Consider the following 11,671-nt stretch of genomic DNA (forward strand, 5'->3'; position numbering starts at 1 on the left):
TCCTCACAGGGATTTGTATTTCCCATCCTTCTAAGGCAGTAAAGAAAACAAACAGACGGGTTTTTGCTTTGTTTAACCAAAGCTGTGGCCAAACAGCAACCAACAAACAACAAACATTACCCTCCAAGTCTGTTCTGTAACAGGGCAAGAGAGCAAGGGCTGAGCTATGACTTTTCCCACCCCAGCCAGAGCTTGGGCTGCCCTTACGTGCTCCTCTGGTGATGGGGAGGAGAGGTGGGAAAGGCAGCTCCATGAAAGACTTAGTGCCCTGGGGTTTGCCTGGAGTGGGGAGCTGAAAGGAGCAAGAGGGACAAAGCATCTCCCGCGTATTCCAGGAGCCCTCGTCCCGCCCCGCAGATGAGTCACCAGGCCAGAGAGATCATTGGTAGGATAAGAAACTCTGTGAAAACAAAAGCACTTTTTTTCCCTTCTCTTTTCCCTTCCCTGCCGTGGGGGAGGGCGGATGAGGAAGGAGGGGGCTGTGCAGAGAAGGCGGCCCCGGAGCGATGAATCATTTCTGACAGCAGAGCAGGCGCCGGCGTGGGGCCATTCAGGGCTGAGCCTCCGGAGCAGCACGGGAGCCTTTGGATGCCCGGTCCCTGGGCTGTGGGTGCCACACGCTCGCTGGCTTTGCTGGTGACTCTGTGACTGCAGGGAAAGACCTCGTGCCAAAGGTGTCTCTCCACACACCTTCCCGTGCTTCTCCTGGGGGGCCATGAGCTGCCTCAGGTGCAGAATTTGGTGCAGGAGGTAACTAATGCCAAGCCTGTTCTGCTCAGGTGAGACAAGGGTTGCATTCTGCACCTCGTGTGCAAGACACGTGTCCTGCCTTGAGGTTTCCCTGCAGCCCACTGGAGATGGGGGACCCACGGTCATGGTGTGCCCCTTCTCACCTCTTGCTGACCCATGTCTTTGGTTTCCAACTCCACATCGTCTCCACCTCGTCACTAGCCAGCTATTTTGATTGACCTTATGAGAAGGAGTAGTCACTGGGATCCCATATGGGCTCCCCTCCATGCCTTCACTCACTACAGGATCCATCAGATGGCACAATGCCAGGCCTTGAGGGCACTAATTGGCCTTAATCATCCTGACCAGCCTCATCTGTGAGTGGACTCACCCCCACAACACACACCCCCCAACCCTCTGCCCAAGGACCAGAAGCCACATCTAAGCTCAGGCTTTAGCCTGTGGTCCCTGCTTTGGGTGTGCTGTAAGTGCTGGTCTGCAGTCCTGGCTCTGCTCCGATCCCTTGGACAGACCTTGGATCTATACTGTAGTTATCTTGTCTCCTGGCTGGCTGGACCCTCTGGTGTTGGAGCCCTGTCTCTGTCCCCATCTGCTACAGCTGGGTGGATTCCTCCAACCCTCCCAAACAGATTCTGGATCTGCTTCCTTACATTGATCTGCCTGGGGCTGCTGATGGAGCCTCTGACCAGCCTCTGGCTCTGCTCCCTGTGCTCAGACTCTGTGGTCTCTCACCTCACTAACGAGGACACTGCCTGTGCTGGGGTCACCCTTGGCTCCAGCCTTGTCCCCTCTCACTGCTCCCTGCAGTCTGGGCCTCTGCCATCATCTTCTCCAAGCCCTGACTTCTCTCCAGGGCGATGTGCGAGGTGCACAGTGATTCCTGCGAAGCAAACACATGGCCACCTCCATCCTGTCTGGTTTGAGACTTGTTTTGTGGTTTATGACATGTCTGTCCCTGCCTGGCACTGTGGTTTTCCTGTGAAACGTTGCATAAGAGCTTTCACATCATACTGGGGGAGCCTCTGGTCGAGCTGAAGTAGCACCACTTTCACACCGCTGGCTCAGCAGAAGCTGTTTGGCTCCCTGTTGCACAGCCACAGTTCTGCTGCATGGCTGTGGGTCTGCCAGGGTTTGTGTTTGCCTAATCTCCATTTTTAGGAGGATTGTACCCCATTCCTGTCACTGCAAGGTCTGCTCTTGTCACTGATGTCCCCCTTGGGTAACACGGAGGTTGTCAGGACTCTGCAAGATCATGTCCCTTCAGTGACTCTCCCAGGTGATGGAGGAAGACTCATTTCTTGAGCCTTCAGAACTCATCCTTCAGAATTCACCCTTGAATTCTGCCATGAAGAAAATAATTTAAAAAAAAAAAAAAGTGAGAGGCACCCTCCAAGGAGGGATGTGATGTCAGCTTTCCAGCTCCAAACGCAGCCATCACAAACACTTTTTCACTACAATATCTGAGGGCCTTAACCTGTCTTTCTCTTCACATTCTTTAACTGCATTTGTTTTTCTAATTGCTTGGGTTTTATCCTAACCAAATACTAAGGAGCATTGAAATTCATAACTTGCTATAGTGCCTTCTTGGAATTATCAGGACTAACCCTGCTCAGATTTAAATCACTGACAATTAGGCTGCAATTGCTTCCAGTCCTATTTTTTTCCGTTATCACAACTTTGCTTTAAAAGCTGAGCTGAAGCATCTCTCTATCGCCAGCTTAAACTCTGGGAGCTCAAAAGGGGTCAGGGTTGAAAAAAGGAGGCTGAGTCCTCACCAGGCATCATTTCCCCTGTTAGCCACCTGACACAGAAGCCTCTCCAGCGTGGAGTCTCCCTGATACCCCAGGTCCACCCTCACTTAACCCTGAGGCAGTTGATTAACCTCACCGGATAAAAATAGAAAAAATGTTTCCTTTTCAGAGTGTTCAGAGAAAATTGGCATCAGATCCTTCTTTTAATCTTCCTCAGCAAAGTGGAGTCAGCTTCCCGTTTCTGGCTCACGTGCATCCACCTCTGCCTCCGCTTGGCCACGGTGGTGAGGGCTTCCTGCCCCGCCCCAGGGAGTTTCTTTTCTGTCCCTGTGCCAGTGGACGAGCTTGCCCAGTAAATCAGGGCTGACAGAACCCTGGGGAAGGGCTCCTGGACACAGCCTTCCTGCGGCCTCCGTGTCTCGTGGCTCCGGGCAGGACTTACCGCGCAGGATGCGTCCTGGATCACCAACTTACAGTACTTGGTGGTCCCCAGTGTCCGTCTGTAGGAAGCAGCCTTTGGAAGAGACTCTCATTTTCCTCGTTTTAGAGTGTCTTTCCAGGCTGTAGGACCTGGCACAGTCATGCCTGGAGCCACAGGGTGAGCTCTGACTCCGGGAAGAAACAAGAGGATCGATCGCCTTTTGTTCGTGATTACATCCTGAGTAACCAGAGCTTCAAAATGGAGCTGGGGAGACCCTTCAGTGAGCACCCCAAGGAAATGTGGAAGGGCTTTACACTCAGAAAGCTGAGAGTTTGAAAGAAGCAAAACTAGAACATTTCATATTGTAAATGGAAAAGACTCGAACTACACTGGGTAGAACAGAAGAAGACAGAGAAAACTTAAACCCCTCCCACTGCCTCCTGAGGGGCAGTTTCAGGCATTGGTGATGCCCAGGTGATGCTCAGCACATTTCCTGCCCTGGTAGCCCTGCTGCTCTTGCAGTGCAGAGGCTGTGCCTTCCTGAGTGCACGATGATCATGTGGTTGTGTTTTCCAGCACCTCTGGGTGTGCTCAGTCACCCACTGGGACTCCACTTCCCAGCGTGGGGCTCATTCTGCCCAGCTCCTGCCCAGCTCCTTCCTCCCCTCACTGGCATCACTGCTGGGAAAGGCTGCACCTGAGCTGCCCCCTCAGCTTCCCTCCTCCCCCTCCTCTTACAGAACAAATAGGATGCTGTTTATTTTTTACGTAAACAAGCAAATTGTTCAGAGTCCATTCAAATGAAAGGGAAACTTGGGCTGGCAGCGGGGCTTTCCAGCAATCCAGCAAATAGCTTTTCATCAACTAATGTCTGCACATCAGTTTCCCTTTCCAAAAGAAGAAACATCAAAAGGTCTCCAGGGAGTTATGAATCATCTGGCTTCCACAAACATGGCTTGAAAACCTGAGAAAGGGGAAGCAGAGCATCCTAGGCCAGACCTTCTGCCAGAAATGCAAGCGCAGTTCTGCAGAAGCTTCACAAGGGGAAGAGAACATCGACAGAGCTGTGGAGAAAGGAAAGACGGTTTAGGGGATCAGCAGGAGGGCTGGAGGAGTTCATTACAGCTCAGAGGGACACTGAGTCCCTGGGCTGAGCACATGCAGGGAGGAATGTGGGACCTGTTTAGAAACACTTTCTCTGTAGTCCTCTGGTGGCTGCACAGTGTGGGTGACCTCACACCAGCTCCTCCCGGGCCAGGTCGTGCTTCTGAGCCACAGGGACTCCATCTCCCCATGGCAGCTGAGCCAGCACAGCAGCTACACGGGCCTGAGTTAGTGTTTTAATAGTTTCTACTGGGCTGGGAAGAGCCTCATCATACCCCCCTGGGCTCCTTGAGCCTTCATTGGCAGGAGAGGTGTCCAGCTGAAGCTGGGGGTTGGGAGACATGGGAATGACCAGAGCAGTTCTCAGCAGTGGGTGGTTTTCCCCCAAGTCTTTTAAAAGGCACCCAGGGATGACCCAGTCCCAGGCACAATGTCCTGCTCCAGAGGGTGGCTGGGGGGTGCCAGGTGACCCCCTGGGTAGCTCACAGAGGGTGAGGGGGGACTGTGGTGCCCTGCATCCACTTAGAGCCTGGTTAGAAAGAGGGAGTAACAAAAACAGTGTCAGAGCAGGGGCTGAGCATGACTGACAAGGACCTGCAGAAGGTCTGATGGAAGGGGGAGTCCAGCAAGGGGGGAAGAAGCTGTCCCCCAGGTTAACACAGAGATCTGGGATGCTTCAAGGCTGTGGAAGATGGAAGATGAAAGACACTCAAAAACTTGGAACACCTGGTTTTTCATCCATTCCCCTCAGCTTGATGCTGACTCCTGCCCTATCCTGAATCCAGGGGCTAAGCCAGACCCATCCACAAGGAAGAGCTCAACTACACCTCCTTCTCTTTTCACCCCACACTTCCCAGCTATGAACAGAGATTTTTGTTCCTCTCCATAGTAACAGCGTGGAACGTGATACAATTTCTGCCAGTATTTGATAACTTGCAGCTGTCCAGCCACAGAGGGCTGGTGGCAGCAGCAGTCACCGTGTTTCTGCTTAATGCTTTTCAGGAATTCACAAGCCACTCAGCCATCTCCAGCACATTTGTGTTGGCTCTGGGGCTGGAAAGGGACTTTGCATGCAACAACGAGCTTTGTCTTTCCTATCTCCATGAAACCCCTCTCTGAGTGCTTGGGAGCTCTCGAGTTGACACCTCTGCAGAGGAAGATTTCACTTCCCTCGTGGCTGTCCCTGTCTGGGTGAACACAGAAGTTGTCAAAGTTCATTGTCTTTCCAGGTATTGTCCCAGACCATAACCCCGATGATCCCACGTGGACATGGAAATCCCAGGGGCAAGGAAAGGGTAGAACTTTTCCTTGAATTTGTTACGTATTATTGGAAAAGGGCTAATGAGGGGAGGGCTTGGAGAGGATAAATGGCAGCTCCTCCTTGCCTGAGCTCACAGCTGAGCTCCTCCGAAGAGGCAGAGCAGTACCCGGAGAGGAAGAGCCTTCCCACAGCCCCATGTTCCCTGCAAGGGACAGTCCTGCTGCTCGTGATGCTCCTCACCCTCTCCCCACACTCCAGAGCAGGTGAGGCACCTCATGGCACCACTTCTGGTCAGGACTCAGGGTCATCCCACCGGGGTGGTCAGGCAAGAAACCCCAGTGTGGAGCAGGGATGGGGCTGCTGGCAGGAGGAGCAACCCCCTGGCCAGGGCAGAGCTGCACATCCCGGGGGGCAGGGAAGGAAGGAAACTGCTCCTGGAGCTGGGTGGTTTTGGCAGAGCTACTGCAGGGCTTTTGGTTCTGGCTAATAACCTGGAGCATCCTCCCCTCCTGCCCAGGGAATGAAGGAGGAGGCCAGCATTTGCAGAGTTTGGGGGATGCTGTGTGCATCAGCTTTGTCATGGGGGAAGGTCCTAAAGACAAACTGCCTTCCACAGCCAGTGTTCACAATCTCTCTTTGTCTTCTCCAGCCCCTTACTCTCCATCTGAGTGCTGCTTCCATTATGTAAAGGGTGCTCTCCGGCTGGCAAACCTGAAGGATTGCTATTCAACTTCCAAGGAGTGTTTTTTCCCAGCAATTGTGTAAGTCCTGGTAATTTCCCCACTGCTGTGCTGTCTTCTGAGCCAGCACAGGTTCAGTTCATCTGGTAACAGGACAGGGCCAGGTCTGTGTAGCCTCCATGGTTTTGCAGCATGAAGAGGGGAGGGCATGAGTGCCCTGTCTGGGCACTTCTGCAGGGCAGAGTTTAGGACATGAGTCCACCGCAGCTCCTGAAGGCTCTGCACAGGCTCTAGAGGGTGCTGGGCTGCAGCATGAGCTGATGGTAGGACATCAAGTACCAGGGGCAGCATGCAGGGCCAAAGAGAATAGAGAAAGATCAGGGAGGGAGGATGGCATGGGCATGAGTGGGATTACAGCTGTCATTTCTCACAAAGCTTCACCTTTAACCTCGGCAGGTTTAAGACCAAGAACGGGACCAAAGTCTGCGCAAACCCAGAAGAGCCCTGGGTGAAGAGAGCAGTTGGGAAGCTCCAGAAGAGGAAAGAACCTCATGCCCCATGATGTAGAGTGGGTGCCCTGGTTAAGGCTACCCAAATTCTGGTGGGAAGGAGGGTCTATAACCATCCTCCCAGAAAGGAATGCAGAGGTCTCAGCTGCTGGTGGGGGACACTGACTCCCCAGAGCCCTGAGCCGTGTCCACCAGCCAGGCACCAGCCCCTGGAGTGCTGCTGGTCCTGCCAGCACCTGCCTGCTGATCACAGCTACAAAATAAAGTTTAGTTTATGTGAGATTGGAGAGTGGTGTCCTTTCTTCTCCCAGCCCCACAGCGCTGCTGCTGCTGCCAGCAGGTCAAGGTGTGGAGCTGGCTGAGGGGCTGGGGTGGGATGGGGGCTCTTCCCACTGAGTCTCACTGGGGCAGGCAGGGACAGGCATGGATGGCACTGTATGGATGCAGGGCATTTGGGTACTCGCTTCAAGGGAACCCAAAAGGGGCTGGAGACCCAGCTGAGGGCTTTTAGGTGCAAAAATGGGTGCTTAGAGGATTCAGCTCGTGCCTTGTGCTGCCCTGTGCAGGAGCACGGCCTGGCTGCCACATCTGCCCCAGGACTGTGGTGTCTCTAAGCTGTGCTGCAGGGGAAGGGTTTCTCTGCAGACCTCCCTGGTTAGGGAGGACAGGCAGGGGATGCTGAAGCAGACAAAGGATTCACCAACATACAGCCCTGGAAATCCCACCCCTGCCAGGATCCCTGGGAGCTCAGCACTGATCCCTGCCAGGGTTTTGGGATGTTGAAGAGAACTGCAAGGGCAAGAGTGAGGGAAGTCATGGGTTGGGATAAAGACAATTTAATATATAAAGCAAAAGCTGCGCACAAAAGTAAAGCAAAATAGGGGATTCATTCACTCCTTCCCACCCTCAGGGAGGTGTTCAGCCATGGCCAGTGGAGCAGAGCTCCACCACATGTGACAGTGACCTGGGGAAACAAAAGCTGTGATTCTGAATGTCTCCATGTCCTCTTTCTTTTCCTGTGACTGTTCAATTGCGGGGGGGGGGGGGGGAAGAGAACCAACCCAAAATACCCACCAAGTCACAAAAAAGCCATCACTTACCACCAGCTGGATGATGCTCAGCCAGTCCCTGAGCAGCTGCCACCCTGAAAGCCCTCCTGTCAGCACTCCCAGCTCTTGGGGAAGGAGATTTTGGCTGCAGCAGCTTCAGAGGTGCTTTCACAGCAGAGGCAAACCCCACCCAGAGCTGAGGGATGCCCCTGGCACACTGCAGGTCTGGGAACCGGAGGTCTCGTGGGCACCAAGAGGCAGGTGGAGATCTGTGGGTGCACCGGGAGATGCTTCAGCCTGAGAAAGCCTCTTAAACTGTTCCCTTTATCCTTACTGAGCTTTCAGACCGTGGAGTCACCCTGTTTGCTTGGACTTGGTGCCCTCTCCTGACAGCTGTGGCATGGATGCAGCACAGACCTCGGCACCACACCGACATTTATCACACACACATGTAAGCTGTTAAACTATTAACTTTCATGATTACCCACTCAAACCCCAAAAGATTATATGAGTCAGAGAATATTTCCCCTTCTCTACATTGCTTTGGGGCCTTTTCATCCATGCCTACCCCATTTTAATTCCTGAAGTGGGGTTTTTCCTTAGTCAAAAAAATTTGTATTCCATTGTTAATTATTAGTGAGGTTGCAGGTGGTTTGGACACCTATAAACTCCTATGCACAGCCTGTCTCCCCCTGTTCTCTCCACACAGAGGCCTGCTTGCTTTTACATTTGCCTAACGAGGAGCACCTGGAGAAGAGGCTGGAGAACACCTGGAGAAGAGGCTGTGCCACCAGTGGGAATAGCTAGGGAGGTTGCTGGGAGCGCCCTGGGTTTGAAGAGCCTGGAGAAGACTAAAGCCAAACCTGAAGGTTCACTGCTGGGACAGGGACACAGAGGGAACCCCAGTCCTCCAGAGCTTTGTGGAGCCTCTCCAGGCCCAACATGCACTGATTTGCTTTACAAAGGGCAGATAGTGGAGGCATCTATTAATGCTTCCTGTAGGACTGGGGACAGGAATAATTAGCTAAGGGAAAGGAGGTGCCTCAAACAAGCCTGAAAAGGGAGCTCAGGGCTTGGCATGTAAGGTTTTCTGTGCCAGGAGATGGTTGAAAAAACCATTAGCTCAGTTCTCCCTTAATTACAGCCCTTTGCTTGTAACCCATGCCCAGGAGGTGGTGTGACCCTGGCAGCTGCTGGGCTCGAGGGTCTGTACATCAGGGACGTGGCAGGAGCTGCAAAAAGGAGGGCAGGAGAACCTGGGGGGATGCAGGGTCCAGAGAAGAGGACTCAGGAGCTGCTGCGTGTCAGGTGTTTTCTGTCTGTAGAGCCCTTTTCTGAGGAAAGCAGCATCAGAACCCAGTCGTGCTCTGCCCAGCTCTCCACGTGGCCACCCTGGCCCGTGCCAGGCCACCAGACCCCATGTTGTGCAGGCTATTTCTTCTAAATCAGAATTTTCAGCACATTTGATTTGTTTCCTTCTCCTTTCCTCTTACAGAGAAGTCAGGGAACGTGTTCTTACAGCGAACATGAGATAATCTGCAAGGAAGTCCATTTCTACCTCTGTTCTCCTCTGAGAAGCCCTGGCTTGCCTCATCCCCAAGCCACAGCCAGGTCCCCTCCTGTGCTCCCACTCACCACTGTCCTATGGGGGCTCCCAGCAGGTCCTCACCCCCTCCTCACACACAGACCACGGGGTTCATCCTGCCCTCCTGGGGAACACATCCCTGCACAGCTGGTGGTGCTGCTGTCAGTGTCTGTGCCACCTGCCCCTCCTGCCCTTGGGGACCTCTCTGGGCTCTGGGATGACTCTCCTGGGGCTGTAGTAGGGTCTACCCCATCTCCCTGCAGAAATGACCTGTCTGAACTGATGGCCACAGGCCTCCATCCTTCTGACCCTCTCATTTTGATCCCAGTGCTCATGTGGGAGGCAGAGGCAACATTTGGGCTCAGACTTGTGATCAGACCCAGACTCTCCTTAGACACCCCACTGTCACTGCCCCATTTTTTCCCCCTTCTATAAAGTTTCCTGAACCCACCAAAAGCATCTCTGCCAGCCCCTGCTCTGAGGTCCCTGCTAGTTTGGTCCAGGATGGCTTTTACTGCCTGACATCCCATCCCAGAGTGCTTCACTGACTAACCCAACACCCTCTGTATGGCCAGGGTGGCTGGGGAGGCCGGTTTGGAGGGGACTCATTAGTCACTTAATTGGCCAAACCAATTAAACCCACCTGTGACTCGTTCCCACTCAGACTGTGGGTTGTCTCTCCTGTTAGAAATAAACAGATGAGCATTGGACCTGATGTTCTCTGCCTTCATGGGAATATGGTTTAATCTGCTTTCCTGAGTAAATTTCAGTTCCCCCAGAGTCTCCTGGAAGCCCCTCACGGCGTCACGGCTTCCGCAGAAAGCAGAAGTAGCTGCCCCCCTCCTCCTCGACCTTTTCCACCCCCCCCCACTGGATGTGCCCCAAAAATAAACGACAGAAACCACCTCGTCCCTGGGAAGGGGCTTCTCAGAACACGTCTGAAGTTTTTGGAAGAGCGGCCCGAGGGGGCGGGATGAGGAGGATAAATTACGGAGCCAAAGCCACGGACACACCAGGCAGGGAGGCACAAAGGACAGAGGAAGAGCCCTCACGCAGCCACCATGGCCACTGCAAGGACAGTCCTGCTGCTCACCCTGCTCCTCACCTTCTCCCTGCACTGTGCCACAGGTAAGGCACCTCGTGGGCCACTGCTGCAGGTCCGGGCTCGGAGTCCCCACTGGGGATGTCCTGTTGGGGAGATCGGGCAGGAAAGCCCAGCAGGGAGTGGGAGTGGTGCTGCTGGCGGGAGCAGCAACCCCCTGGTCAGGGCAGGGCAGCACATCAGGGATGCAGGGGTGGATGGAGAAGGTGCTGGGTGGTTTCAGCAAAGCTGGCCCTGGGGAGATGCTCCTGCAGGAGCCTGGGGGAGACTCTGGCAGCCATTCCCCAGGTCTCAGCTGGATGAGCAAGTGGTTGGACGGGGGGAGCACGTTCAGCTGTTTGGAGCCTCCTAAAACGCCCTGCAAGTTGTGCCCCCGCCTTGGAAACCCCCAAAACCTCATCCCCAGAGCGAGCAGCTCGACCTTACCGTGCACTCTGGTGGCTGCAGCAACACGGGCTGTGGGGTGCCGGGTCCTGTGCTGTTCCCCTCCCCACCACTGTCCACATCCCAGTCCTGTGCTTGCTGCCTCGAAGGGAAGCAAATCCCTGCTGTGGGATCCTGCAGGAGCTGCTGAGAAGCTCCACAGTTCCACATCCTGTGGTGTCACTGTCTGGTGATGCGATTAGTTGCAAAATGCTGCCAAGGCCGTTTAAAACATTCCTCCCTTCCCTTCCCAGCCCACTTCAGACCCATCGAATGCTGCTTTGAGTACGCAGAGAGACCCGTCCGACACGTGCAGAGCTACTATGAGACCCCCATTGACTGCCCTATGCCTGCAGTTGTGTGAGTATCCCAGGGATTGCCTCCCACCCCGGCACAGTGGGGAGCTGGAGCAGCTCCTCCTTCCCATCCCACCCTGTAGATGGCTCAGTCCCAGGCCAGGGGCATGTGCCTGGAGGGGGCTGTGGCAGGAAAGCAGCTCAGTAGGGTGGGCAAAGGGGGGAAAAAATAAGTTTTAGTGCTTCCTGCTTAAGCCAGTGGTCTGGGAAGACTCAGACACAAACCATCACCCCAAGGAGGCCATGGACTGCTGGAGATGATTCCAAGCCTCCATCCAGGATGGGGCTGCACAAGGGAAGGGGAGAATGAGAAGGGAATGGCTCACAGTTCACATTTTCACTCTTTTTCCTCACCTTCTCCTTGCAGGATTGTGGCTGCCAAAGGTGGCAAGATCTGTGCTGACCCCAAGAAGCGATGGGTGAAGAAAGCCATGGAAAAGCTTCAAAAGAAAGAATGAACTCCATCCACCATCCCACTTGCCCATCCAGTCCTCCTGTCTCTACTGGGTGCTCACAGCCCTTCTCCAAAGGCTGCTGGCAGTGGGCACCACCACTGCAGGTGGAGCCAGCCCGTACCCTGGCAGGATCAGGTGTCACTACATCAGGGACCAGCCGGCCACCAAGCTCCTCCTGCTGCCCCTGCCCTGCCAGGCTGTGCCAGTGGAGCAAATATTTATAAT

General features: G+C 54.1%; 2 protein-coding genes across 2 annotated transcripts; both read left to right on the top strand.

The window, feature by feature from the left end:
- Positions 1 to 5,393: 5,393 nt before the first annotated feature.
- LOC116793577 (C-C motif chemokine 14-like) lies at positions 5,394 to 6,743 on the top strand. Its single transcript, XM_032701524.1, has 3 exons — positions 5,394 to 5,550; positions 5,937 to 6,048; positions 6,424 to 6,743. Exons 1-3 carry the CDS (start codon positions 5,394 to 5,396, stop codon positions 6,527 to 6,529), a joined length of 375 nt encoding a protein of 124 aa, XP_032557415.1. The 3' UTR covers positions 6,530 to 6,743.
- Positions 6,744 to 9,955: 3,212 nt separating this feature from the next.
- On the top strand, positions 9,956 to 11,671 carry LOC116793462 (C-C motif chemokine 5-like). The gene is made up of 3 exons (XM_032701338.1): positions 9,956 to 10,238; positions 10,890 to 10,995; positions 11,359 to 11,671. The coding sequence occupies exons 1-3, from the start codon at positions 10,172 to 10,174 to the stop codon at positions 11,447 to 11,449; spliced, it is 264 nt and encodes an 87-aa protein (XP_032557229.1). The 5' UTR covers positions 9,956 to 10,171; the 3' UTR covers positions 11,450 to 11,671.

The sequence above is a fragment of the Chiroxiphia lanceolata genome, chromosome 13 (assembly GCF_009829145.1).
Source record: "Chiroxiphia lanceolata isolate bChiLan1 chromosome 13, bChiLan1.pri, whole genome shotgun sequence".
NCBI lineage: Eukaryota > Metazoa > Chordata > Aves > Passeriformes > Pipridae > Chiroxiphia > Chiroxiphia lanceolata.